This window comes from Engystomops pustulosus, chromosome 2 (genome assembly GCF_040894005.1).
Source record: "Engystomops pustulosus chromosome 2, aEngPut4.maternal, whole genome shotgun sequence".
Classification (NCBI taxonomy): domain Eukaryota; kingdom Metazoa; phylum Chordata; class Amphibia; order Anura; family Leptodactylidae; genus Engystomops; species Engystomops pustulosus.
The window spans coordinates 171375465-171389044 of NC_092412.1; the positions used below are offsets into that span (position 1 = coordinate 171375465).

Sequence of the window (13580 nt, forward strand, 5' to 3'; positions counted from 1 at the left end):
AGCCTTTAGGTTAAGCATTGCCGATTCCCAGGTTTTCTTTAAGACACTGTCGGATTTGCGATCCATGGGGTCTTTAAGTTGAGTCACATCCTCGAAAGGGAGGTCAGTCTTTTTCACTACTTTCGTGACCTGTATGTCCACCTTCGGAATTGAATTCCAAACTTTAGATTTTTCATCATCTAACACAAGTCTGTTTCTGAAGTCTCTAGCTACCGATTTTTCTGGATCTTTCCACTCTTCCCGGATAAGGTCTTCCAGTACATTATTGACTGGAAACACCCTTTTCTTTTTTTGTCCTGAAGCATCCGAAAAGCTCATCCTGTACAGACTTTGTTTCTTCAATGTTCAGTGTTTCTCGGACTGCACTTAGTAAGGTGTCCAGGTTATCCATAGGGAAAAGGAACCTTGATTCGTTTTTTTGCTCCTGAATCTCTAGCTGCTCCTCCTCGCCACCTTGGTAGGAACAGGAAGCCCCTTCAGGATCTGAATCTATCTCCTCCGGATTAGGTTCAGAGGGCTGGAATCTTTTTGGAGGAATTCCTTCGGAAAGGAGGGATACAACTGTGCTTTTTACTTCTGATTTAAACATGGATCTCATCTCATCCATGAAGGACGTTTTTTCCTCGCGCATGTTATCATCCACACATTCTTTGAACAACGGTTTCTTATAGGATTCTGGGAGTTTGTTAAAACACATGTTGCATCTACGGGATTGAAGAGTCTTAGTTTTTGACTTATCATCCTTACTTTCCTGCCTGCGGATAAGGGAGGAGGTAGAGGTGTGAGTGGAGCGGTGACAAAATAAAAAATCCCCAGCCATGGAATACATCTTACTAACCTGCGTCTTGCGACACACTTAGATAAGAAAACCTGCAGAGTCTTTAGTAGAAAGAGAGATCTCTAGCAGACTCTCCGCTTTTTAAACTCACCACTCCTCACTCCTGACTCCCGAACGCCAATGACGTAGAGGCCGACGTCATTTCCGGTGCGACGCGCGAACCGGAAGTAGTCATCGCGGCCTGTGAAACGCAGACCGGAAGTTGTCATCGGGCCCTGTGGAACACAGACCGAAAGTCGTAATCAGGGCCTTGTGGAACGCAGCTGCGTTTGACCGTCGGGAGCCGGAACATATGGTGCTGCCGTGGATCGCCGAGGGACCTAACGCCTCTCCTAGATGTCAGCCAGGAAGGAATCCGATCGAGGCCCGGAGAGGAGAGGATCTTAGTACCAGGTACCGCGCCTCCAAGGCGCCCCCCTCCGCTCCCACCCCCCTAAGGAGATGAGAAGGAGAGAGACCCTCTCTTCCCCCTGACCTGTGTAGAGACAGGAAGAACACTGGAGAGGGATGCAGGGGGAGGGGCATTTAACCTCTCTTCTTCCTGTCCCTGCAGAGGTCAAGGGGTAATCCTCCAGGTGGGCCGTCATGGTGGACTAGATGGAAAACGAATTACCGGTGAGTCTAATTCTCGCTTTCCTAGTTTTTTTGTGTATATAGCCTGCCAGTCCCTGTAGTATATAGCCTGCCAGTCCCTGTAGTATATAGCCTGCCAGCTCCTTTCTCCCAGTATATCGCCTGCAGTCCCCCCCGCCCCAGTATATATGCTGCAGCCCCAGTCCTCTACCCCCAGTATATAGCCTGAAGCCCCAGCCACCCCCCCAGTATATAGCCTTCAGCCTTGCCCCCCAGAATGTCAGCATGCGGTTGACGTTACGATGCCTGCGACGGACCGCTCAGGGACATGGAGCCGATGCCGGAGGATCGATAGATAGAGGACCTGCCGGGGGTGCATGGAGAGGGCTCACAGGCTGAACCCTCTCCATAGCCGATAAGTCTTTGCTACATATCGCAGCAAATATTTACCGGTAACACCAGCAATTGGTGCTAGCACCGATCGCGGGTGTTAATCCGAACATCGTTGCTAGCAAAGCTGCCGGCGGCTTCAAAATAATGGTGCAGCCATCTTGTCGAGGATCGTCCCTCCCGTGATGTCAATGGGGAGTGATGATCCGTCGCCATGACAGTAGTATGGCAGTATATGGTAGGATCAATCGTACAAAAGTACCCTATTGTTAAAGTACCCTAGGGAGTCTGAAAAATAGTAAAAGTTATAATAAAATTTTTTTAAATACATTTATAATACAAAAAAACCTAAAAATTCAATTCACCTCCCCCCTCCCCCCCGTTCCTTAGTACAGAAATAAATATAAATAGTAAAAATCACAAACAAATTAGCCATTGCCGCACAGTATTTCACTGTATTTAACCCCGGAATGGAAAATAGTGTCGAAAATGCCACTTTTTCGCCATTTTGAAAAATATTTTTTTTTTAAAAAATCAATAAAAAGTGATCAAAAGGTCCCAAAGTCCTAAAAATAGTAGGATTGAAAACTTCATCAAAAGTCGCAAAAAATGACACCACCCACAGCTCCATACGCCAAAGTATAAAAAAGTTATTAGAGCCAGAAGATGGCAAAATAAAAAAGAACATTTTCTACATGAGTTTTGAATTTTTGTATGAAAACATTATAAAAACCCAAACAAATTTGGTATCCCCGTGATCGCACAGACCCAAAGAATAGAGTAGACATGTCATTTGTGGCGCACAGTAAAAGCTCTAAATTCCAAGCTGCAAATTCGTTTTTTCACCAATTTCACTGCATTTTGAATTTTTTGCCACTTCCCAGTACATGGCATGGAAGAATAAATACCATGACTATGAAGTGCAATATGTTACGCTGAAAACAAGCAGTCACAGAGCTCTTTACGTGAAAAAAAAAAAATTATAGATTTTTGATTGTGGGAAGTGAAAAATAAAAATGAAAAAACAAAAAAGGGGCAAGGTCCTTAAAATGGTTAAAGTGGTTACCTGACTTCTCTAATAATAGAGAATAAAGTATAAACATAGATGCTCCAATCAAGAAGCAGAAATGTAAACAAATAGCAAGTGGACCTCAGGAATCCCATGTTGTTAACCCCTTCAGGACGTAGCCAGTTTATAGCTTAAGGCTCAGCCCCAGTTTTTGTATTCTGACATGTGTCGCTTTATATGGTTATAACTTTTGAACAGTATTACTTATCAAAGCAATTAAACAGCTTTTAGGAAGATTGTTAACCCCTCGAGATGTTCATAGTAATAAAATCAAAATGATAAAAAGAGAAAACCCATCTTAAAACCCATGCAATTTCTCCCAAGCAGAGAGACCCCTCACATGTGGCTGTTACTTGTTTTATGGGTGCACAGCGAGGCTCAGAAGGGAAGGAGTGCCCTGTAGCTGCTACTTTTTTTTGGTGTTTACCGTATAACCTAATAATCATGTTATCTCTATCTATGGGTCGATACGATTACCGGAATACCATACATGAATATTTTTTCTTATGTTTTACTAAATTTGCCAAATTAAACCCTAATGTGGGGAAAAAAAACCTATCATTTTTGCATCGCTGTCTTACAAGTGGCATAACATTTTTGGCTACAGAGCTGGTTGATGGCTTGTTTTTTTGTGGGACATGTTGTACTTTGCAACTGTATCATTCTGGAGTACATATGTTTTTTAAATCAGTTTTTATTGCATTTTTTGTGGGAAACAGGATTGCTTGTTCATGATGTATTGCAGGGTATTATCTGTGTCAGTCTATGCACATGTCATAGACACCATCTTACAGGCACTTTGTGCAGAGAGCCTGGGGCTGCGATAGGAACGATCGGCACCCCCCAAGAAGGCGTTGGGGGCTGATCGTGGGGCAGACACCCCTGGCAGGCAAGTTAAATGCCGCGGCCGCACTGACTGCCGCTTATAACGGGTTAAACATCCTTGATTGGGGACCACTCCGACCGTGGGTGTTACTAGGGGATGTCAGCGGTAGATAACCGTTCCGGCTCCGGTGCAGAGCTGAACCGGTATTGGCTCAGCACCGTACTAGTACAGTGCTGAGCACTAATAGTGGGAGCCCGCGGAGTGCTTGTATGTCGTTCAGCGCTAAGGGGTTAAATAGTTTTAGGGGTGCAGTTTTAAGAAATAAATAGAACATTGAAAGCCTTTATGAAGATGAGTTGTCCTCTAAAAATATTGAATCTGAATCAGCATAAAGCAGACATATGTTACCAAAAGATTTGGGCGTTTAGACTCATTGTATGATGAGTCTAACATTTAGAAAAATAGGAAAAATTTTTACGCGTATGCACAACTAGCATGAAGCAAAGCTCCCTGCCGTTATCATGGAGATTGGTTAGTCTAAACAACTTCTGTCCTTCTATCTGCTCATTTCATTATCTAGAAAACAGCCAAGAATCATTAATAACATTAAATTAGTTTATGCAAAGACTTTTGTTCATCTAAAACAATGTGGACAATGTCTGTTGCCGTACAACCCCTTTAAGGGGTTAAACACATACTGTTTTAAGGTAAATGTTGTGGTTTCCTTTTAGCCACCATCAGAACATGATTGTAAAGATTAAGGTGTGGGTAAAGGAGTTGTGCCCACACCATTTCCATTGTCTTGTCTTTATCTTAGTATAGGAGATAACCCAATTGTTTCTCTTAGGAACATTATAATGTAAATTAGGAAAGATCTTACCTTTTTATTGAAAGGGTTACAAATAACTAAAGATGTGTCATCAGAGCCAGAAAGTAGGTATTCCCCTGTATTGTTCCAAGAAATTGTATTCACCTATTTGAAAGAAAACAAATGAACATACAGACCATTATTATAACCGGAAAAAGGGTTTCACTGTTTAATAAATGTGCTCAGTGGTCACATCAAACTCAGAGAGTCAAAAATGAGTAAAACCGATTACACAGAAATGTCTAGATGTCTAAAAATGTATAGATGTCTAGATACCCAATCAATGTTAAACAAATAAAAATAAAATACTTTAAACCAATTTTCACTTACATCAGATACACACCAAACAAACACGAGGGTATCCACGGTTAAATAAAAATTCTAAAAAAAAACAAAAAACTTCATCATAAAAAAGAACCTAACCGCAAACTAATTATCTGTTGTCTTGTTACCAACATTGGTTCCTGATTGGTAACGGCATCTGGAGGAGTAACGGTTAATGAGAATGATTTGCTACAAACTCCAGTATCACTGAGATTGTAACTATACAAATATGGTTTCCAGGATTGGATAAGGAAAACATTACATGGTATTTCAAAGAGGGGGAGAAAAATGTGCTGTGTGTATATATAGTATTTGTGTGCGTTTGCATCCAGTATGAACAATATGTTGATGAACAATATGTTTCTATCTATATATATAGATAGAGAGATATGAGATATATCTATATCTATATATATATAGATAGATTTTTTTTTTTTTGGTATAAAACTACAGTGCTACAGTGCCGACATATATTGTATTTCAACATACGCACAACCCCCCTCCCCCCCCCCCCCCAAATACAAAATGGCCCATTCATCCAAAAGATCCTTCATAGAACTGGAGGCATATGCCTTCCTTAACTTTCGACACCGATTCAGAAGGGCAGGCATGCCCCATTCCTTTATTTTTCATCCTCCTCCTCATCTGTTGATGAGGGGCCCTCCAGAAGACACGCTAGGACAGTGCTGGCGAACCTATGGCATGGGTGCCAGAGGTGGCACTCTGAGCCCTTTCTGCGGGCTCTCAGGCCATTGTCCAAGGATAGAGTTCACCAAATACTTAATCTTCAACTTAAGAGATGCTGCTCTCAGCACTTTTTTAAAGTCACTATTGGCTGTTTGGAACTGTGGGAAAGTAAGAAGGAGTTGACAGAACTGCATCATCTTTGGAGGTCCTCCTGCTGGACCCACCATACTTACTGTATAGAGAGACCCTGGAAAGAAGCTACGATAGTTTGAATTTGCCCTTCTTCTGTCAACTGTATTGGTGGCCTCAGGCGGCCGATACAATTGAAAGATGTGGAAGAACAGGTAGCAGTAATTTACTGTGTAAAATTCCATGTTGGCACTTCACAGTAAATAAGTGGATTTTGTTTATAGTTTGGGCACTCTGTCTGTAAAAGGTTCGACATCACTGCCCTAGGACAACTGTTGAAGATGTTCCCCAAACCCATGCATGGATCCCACCCCCCTGATAATTATGAGTCTCGATTTCCTGATTTTGTGGAAATCTCAGGAAATAATTTTGAGACAGAGAGCCTCACAGAAATTAACTTTTTCAAAGTCTTTTTCTTGAGAATCTTGTAAATTTATTGGCACACACAAATTTCATATCCATAAACGAGGGGACGGCACAGCAGTAGATAATTAAAGATTTATGCCACAATGCATCAAAATAGCAATGAATCAACAACAAAGAAAAGCGATGCAATTATAAGGCAACAGTTAAATTTTATTAAGCCAAATATGAAAGCGCACACACAAAGAGATACAAGATCAGATCAGATAAAAACACTTAAAAATAGTGCTACCAAGAGCACAACTGTCCCCCAAAAGGGTCAGGGAGCAAGGTCCCAGACCCAGGGGTAAACCACAGCGGACGAATACCCTCCCTAAATGTATCCCCAATCCTGCATAGATAAGACAGCAGTAACCTAGACAATGCTAGTGTAAACAATATACAGCCTCAATGGAAAAAGTGCAAATGCAGTGAAAAAACCTGAGTAGGTATGAGGCAGAGCATGAGGTGTTTGTCTCACGTGGCAGGAGCTGGGCACAATATGACATAACGGATATTTTTTACAATGCACTTTCCATTATGTATTTTATTTGGGATCCACCTGTGGGGTTAAAATGCTAACTATACTCCTGGATTAATTTTCTTTTTTAAATCACTCCTGAAGGTCCAGATCCACCTCCCCTTTACGTGGAACTATGTCCACAGTATAGCCCTGACACAGGGAGGGGAAGAAGTGAGGCCTGTTTACCAGCAACATCTGCCCTACGATTCCCTTTTGCCTCTTTACCCTGTCCCTTATTATAGGCCTCAACTATGGCCACAAACCTAGGTAATTCTAGGGCTCAAAATAATTGAACCACTCACCTGGCTTTAACCCCTTACCGCTGAAGCCACTTTTCACCTTTCAGACACGGTCCATTTTTTTCTAAATCTGCCCTGTGTCATTATAAGTGGTTACAACTTTTAACACATCCAAGTGATTTTGAAATTGTTTTCTCGGGACACTTTGTACTTTAAGTTAGTTACAAAAAAATGGTGGTATGTTTTGCGTTAATTTAAGGAAAAAAGTTTGGTAAAAATTGGAAAAATTTAGATTTTCGAAATTCTAAATATTCGACTTTTTCAACACAGAGTCATAACAGCAAAAGAAAACTTAATATCTAACATTTACCAAATGTCTGATTATGTTAACATGTTTTTTTATGCATCCTCTTATTTTTGTTGGATGTTATGGGGCTTTGAACTTTAGGTGCAATTTTTAACCCTTTTCATAAAAAAAGGAAAATCATGCTTTTGAGGAACCTGCTCTGTTTTCAAGTCACTTTGAGAGACATAAATAATAGCAAAACCCCATAAATTACCCATTATAGAAACTACACCCCTCAATGTATGTAAAACAACTTTTATGAAGTTTGTTAACCCAGTACACATTCACAGTGGATAAAATACCAAATTGCTCCACAAAGTTTGATACCCAATTTCTCCTGACTATAATAAAACCCCATATGTGGTTTTCAACTGCTGTATGGGCACACGCCAGGGCCTTGAAGGGAAGCTGCGCCATTCAGAGCAGATTTCTATTGTCACTTATTAATGGCTATACAATCTTAATTTTTTTTTTTACAATTTGGATATATAAAAGGCTTATTTTCTATGACATTAGATGCACTTTAAAATGCTTCTTTTAGTAGGTATTCAGCATATTGATGAGATTTTAATAACTTTTGAATGTATGGAGGAAAGAACATCGTCAATTTTGGTTTAGTTTCTTTTTGTATTTTTTTGGGGCTGTGCAAAAACACCATAAAAATAAATATATTATCTTTATTCTATACATCACTACAATGCCATCTTTTCGGAGACATAACTTTAAATAATTTTTGTTTGACAGCGCTGGTTTAGGGCTTATTTTTTACATGTTTAGTTGTCCTTTTCAGTGGTACCATTTGGACGTACATAACTTTTTTTCATCACTTGGAACATTTTAGTAAAAGGGATTTTATGAAAAATGTAAATGTAAAAAGTTTTCTTTTTTTTTCTTTTACAGGTTGGCAGGAACAAGTGATCGCTTGTTCAAGCTCTTATTCATTTGTGCATGCTCAGTATGTTACAAACTGGAGGCAGGGACCAGTCTTGCAGCAAAGATTGTGCAACCCCTTTGCACTGGCTGTCCAAATGACATCACATGCCTCTTACATGCCCCGGTCAGGCATGTAAGAGGTTAACACCCGCGATTGAAGGAATAAGCCTAAAATTAGCTGCCAGTGAGGCACTGTACCTTAGTTACAGTTGTTTTTCTGATTTGCAAATTAGCTTTCCTGTCTCATGTCTTCTGGTTTTGACTCTTCTCCCTCCTGGGATGCCAGTGAACACGTCCGCTTATTTTGACTGACAGCTCTGCCTTGTTTACATTCATGTCATGTGATCAGAGTGACATCATCTCAGCCCTATTAGCCTCCCAACATTGGCAAACAGTACTTGAACTGTAGTGTATGTATGTATGTTATCACATCAGCCTCTATGGAGGATGGAGAGGTCCATGGAGGCTGCTGTGATTTCATCAAATACAAACATGGGGTACATTTTGAAAATGTGTAAATGACATAAAAGGCATGGGGAGGAGTAGATGGGAGAAACCGGCTAAGCATTAATCCTTCCAATGCCGCCGCCGGCATTTAAAAGACGGCCACCATTTTGGTTCTGATCGTCACTCCCCCGAACGTCATCAGTGGGCGGTGATCGGTTGCCATGACAGTCTTCAACAGACCCAAGGCTGTCTGGTTCCAGCAAATTTGTTATGAATACTTTGCAAAAAAGTTTAAAAAATAATTAAAAATTTCAGAAACCTAAAAGTTCAAATCACCCCCCTTTCCCTAGAACTGAAATAAACATAATGAACAGTAAAAATCACAAACATATTAGGTATTGCTATCAATCAAAATGTAAAACGGTATAAAAGTAGCGTTTTGGACATTTGGGCACTATTTTCCGTTATTGGGTTCACCGCCGCCAATAACAGTTTTTATATCCCACAAAAAATGTAATATAAAGTGATCAAAATGTTGCACAGTTCTCAAAATGGTTAGAATGAAAATGTCAGCTCATTACAGAAAAAAATTACACCCGACACAGCTCTGTACAATAAAGAATGAAAAAGTTATTAACGTCAGAAGATAGCAATTTTATTTTTTAAATGTAAAAGAAAAAAAACAATATAAATTTGTTATCACTGTGATTGTACCGAACCAAAGAATAAAGCATAGGTCTTATTTGGAGAGCACAGTGAAAGTCGTAAAAGCCCAGTTAACCCCTTCCCGACATTTGACGCAATAGTACTGCATCGCGGGAGCCGGCGCAGAAGCTGCGGGTGTCGGCTATGTATTATAGCTGACACCCGCCTCTAACACCCGCAATCGGAGATTAGAGGCATTTGTTAGAGGCGTGTTAGAGGCATTTAAAGTTATATAAAGCTGAATCGGACCCCCCCGCGGCGCTTACCGGGGGAATCCGCTGCTCCGATCGCAGCCCCGGGACTGCCGGTGCCCGGGGCTGCGCGATCTTCCTCCCGGTGCCGGGTCCGTGCCTTCTGGCAGGACCCGGCTGTAAGACACTGGGCATGCGCAGCATGCTCAGTGTCTTACATTACACAGTGCAATACATCTGTATTGCACTGTGTAACCTGTAAAAAAGCTTGAACAAGTGATCAGAAGATCACTTGTTCAAGCTTAGATGTCAGTAACTGTAAAAAAAGTAAAAATAAATAAATAAAGGTTTTTTACAATAAAAATAAATAATAAAAGAAAGTGAAAGTCCCCCCCAAACACCACATTTCCCTTTACACAAGTAATAAAGTATAAAAAACACTAAATCACGAAAAAACCCCACTTATTTGGAATCGCCGCGTCCGTAAAAATCTGTACAATAAATCCTAATCATAATTGGACCCGCTCGGTGAACGTGGTAAAAAAAAAAAAAAAAACTTGCCAAAAATTTAAACTTTTTATCAAATTGCTTTACAAAAAATGTTCTAAAAAGTGATCTGAAAAAGTTACAAGCACCAAAATGATACCAATAAAAAGAGCAACTTGTCACGCAAAAAGTAAGCTTACAACCAGCTCCGCAAACTAAAAAATACTATAATTATGCCACTATAAAAATGGCAATACTAAAACAAATGCAATTTTTTCTATTCTAGTTTTCCTTCAATAAAATTGGACAAATAAAAATAAAACTATATAAATGAGGTATCACCGTAATCGTAGTGATCCGTAGAATAAAGATAATATATTATTGTTATGCTACAGTGAACACCCCCTCCAAAAAAATGCTAAAAATCCAAAACAAGAATTGATGATTTTATTTTCCTCCACACGTAAAAAGTTAATAAAATTGCTTCAATAAGCTAAAAACCCACTAAAATTAAGTTTTTTTTTACAGTGCATCTCGTCTCGCAAAAAATAAGCCCTTATTTGTCTAAATTGCTTAAAAAATAAATAAAGATTGTATAGCCTATTCCCAACGAGCGTTGTTATAGTGACTTTCCAACACCGGTCAGGGTAAGACGGCGGCTGTTCCCTGATCGGGGTAAGACGGCGGCTGTTCCTCACAGCCATGGACCAGAAGGGTTACGTCCCCCCCACACACCCCCAGTTTATTATCGCTGCTATTGGCTCATCAATTCAGACGAGCCAATAGCAGCAAATTTACTTATGACGTCAGTAATACCGGTTACCATGTCTGTAGACACGGTGATCGGGGCAGGGTGGCGACTGTTCCTGACAGCCACCAATTTTGCCTTGCGGTCCAGAGGGGTTTTGTTGCCCCCCTCTGTCCTTGTTTGCAGCTATTGGCTGGTCGATTTGGTCCAGCGAAAAGCAGCAATATTCGTACTAATATTAGTACAAGAAGGACGGGGCCCCAGTACCTCTGGATTCGATGTTCCTGTGTTTTGCCAGGACAGCATTTTCCCGGTGAATTCTGCTGCTTCTAATGGTAGGACTCAATAAAGAGTCTGTTCCAAAAGAGGAGTTAGGATGGACACTATATACTACTAAGAGACCTGCGACAACTCCAGAGTGACAAAAGTTTAGTTGGTCCCTTGATATATTCTACCTCCTTATACACTAGACATTCACAATTCCCGCCCAACCTATTGTGAATTAATTTCGGTAAAATGAATAATTGTAACAACTGTTATGTCCCGTTGCTCCCTATACCCCTCCATTATTTCATAAGGGGCGCCACATAACGGGCACTGAACTTTCCAGAAATAATTGAAATTTCCATCTTGGACTCCATTGCACATTGTATTTGGAAACCACCTGTATGTTCAAAATGCTCATTTCACCACGTGTATTACACTACACCACATATTACACCTTGCTATATTCCCCAAGGGGTGTACATTCAACAATTAGGGTCACTTTTCGGGTTTTCCTCTGTTTTGGTACCACTACGGCTCTCCAAATGTATCCTGACACATATGAAGGATTTCTGTCAAATTTGGCCTCTAAAAGACAAACATCCCTCTTTTCCTCTACTGTGCGCCCATAAAGCATTTTATATGCACATGTGGGGTACTTCTACACTCGGGAGAAATAGTTTTACACCTTTTTTGGGGTTATTTAATATATTATCCCTTGTGGCTTACAAAAATTAGGGGTAAAGTGACATTTATAGGAAAATTTTCACCTTTTTAATGATTAGGGCCTAATTGGATCATTCACCTCTAGGGGCAAATACATATATTACACATTGCAAAATTCTCTAAGGGGTGTGCATTCAAAGATTAGGGTCACTTTTCGGATTCTTATCTGTTTTATACCACTAGGGTTCTCCAAATGCATGTCAAACATTTCTGTCAAATTTGGCTTCTAAAAGGCAAACATTCCCCTTTCCTTTTACTGTGTGCCCATACAACATTTTATATACACATGTGGGGTACTTCTACACTTGAGAAAAATAGGTTTACACATTTTGGGGGGTTATTACATTTTTTTATCCCTTGTGGCTATATAAAATTAGGAGTAAAATGACCTTTATAGGAAAATGTTCACCTTTTATCTATTTAAGTCCTAATTAAATCAAACACCTTTACGGACAAATACACATATTACACCTTGCTAAATTCTCTAAGGGGTGTGCTTTCCAAAATGGTGATACTCTGTTTTGGTACCGCTACGGCTCTCTAAATGCATCCTGACATATGTAAAGGATGTCTGTCAAATTTGGCTTCTAAAAGGCCAACGCCCCTCTTTCCCTTCTGAGCTTCACTGCGTACCCATACAACATTTTATTTGCAAGTGTTGGGCAATTTTATACTCGGGAAAAATGCTAGTACACATTTTTTGGGGTTGTTTCATCTTTAATGCCTTATGGGATACAAAAATTAGCCGTAAAAGTGACTTTTTTGGGAAAATGTTCACCTTTTTCCTTTTAGGGACTTAATTGAAGCAAACACCTGTAGGGAAAATACACATATTACACCTTGCTAAATTCTCCAAAGGGTGCACTTTCCAAAATGGTGACACTTGTTGGGGTTCCCCTTTGTTTTGGTACCACTAGGGCTCTCCAAATGCATCCTGACACATGTAAAGGATGATTGTCAAATCTGGCTTCTAAAAGGCCAAAGCCCCTCTTTCCCTTCTGAGCCCTACTGTGTACCCATACAACACTTTATATGCAAAAGTGGTGCAGTTCTGTGCTTAGGAGAAATAGTTTTACACATTTATGGGGTTGTTTCATCTTTTATCCCTTGTGGCTTACAAAAATTTGGGGTAAAAGTGACTTTTTTGAGAAAATTTTCACCTTTTTCCTTTTTGGGGCCTAATTGAATCAAACACCTGTTGGGGCAAATACACAAATTACACCTTGCTAAACTCTCCAAGGGGTGTACTTTCCAAAATGGTGTCTCATGTTGGGGCTTTCCTCTGTTTTGGTACCATTATGGCTCTCCAAATGCATCCTGACACATGAAAACTTTTTCAGCCATATTTGCCCTGCAAAAACGAAACAACGCTCTTTCCATTCCAAGTGCCCCTTACCCCTGATACATGTGCCCGTACAGCAGGGTACAGTGACAAAATGGGTATTGGCATGCTCAGGAGGAATTGCCCTCAACATTGTAAAATGCATTTTCCTTTTTAACCCATTGTGAAGGTGCAAATTTTAGTGTTCAATGAATCTATAGTAAGATAAAATTACATTTCTCTAATTTCACTTTCATTTATCTTTCACGCTCATGAAACGCTCAAAGGGTTAACAAAATTCCCAAAGGTTGTTTTGAATATTTTGAGGGGTGTAGTTTCTAAAATGTTGTCATTTGTGGGGGTTTTCTGTCATGTGGGCCTTATAAAGTCACGTCTAACTAAATTGACCCTCCAAAAGTAGGTTTTGATGATTTTCGTGAAAATCTGAAAAATTGCACCTAAAGTTATAAGCCTCATAACATCCT

At 40.1% G+C, this 13580-nt stretch overlaps 1 protein-coding gene across 8 annotated transcripts in view; it reads right to left on the reverse strand.

The window, feature by feature from the left end:
- DCAF6 (DDB1 and CUL4 associated factor 6) overlaps positions 1–13580 on the reverse strand; it is a 737604-nt gene that overhangs the window by 642280 nt on the left and 81744 nt on the right. For 6 of the 8 annotated variants that reach the window (XM_072137278.1, XM_072137277.1, XM_072137279.1 and 3 more), the window contains exons 4-5: positions 4895–4945; positions 4577–4669 (exon numbers count right to left, since the gene is read on the reverse strand). In XM_072137278.1, the coding sequence (XP_071993379.1) occupies positions 4577–4669; positions 4895–4945 (144 nt within the window). The remainder of the gene's footprint in view (positions 1–4576; positions 4670–4894; positions 4946–13580) is intronic. The other 2 variants (XM_072137281.1, XM_072137275.1) reach the window with 1 other exon arrangement.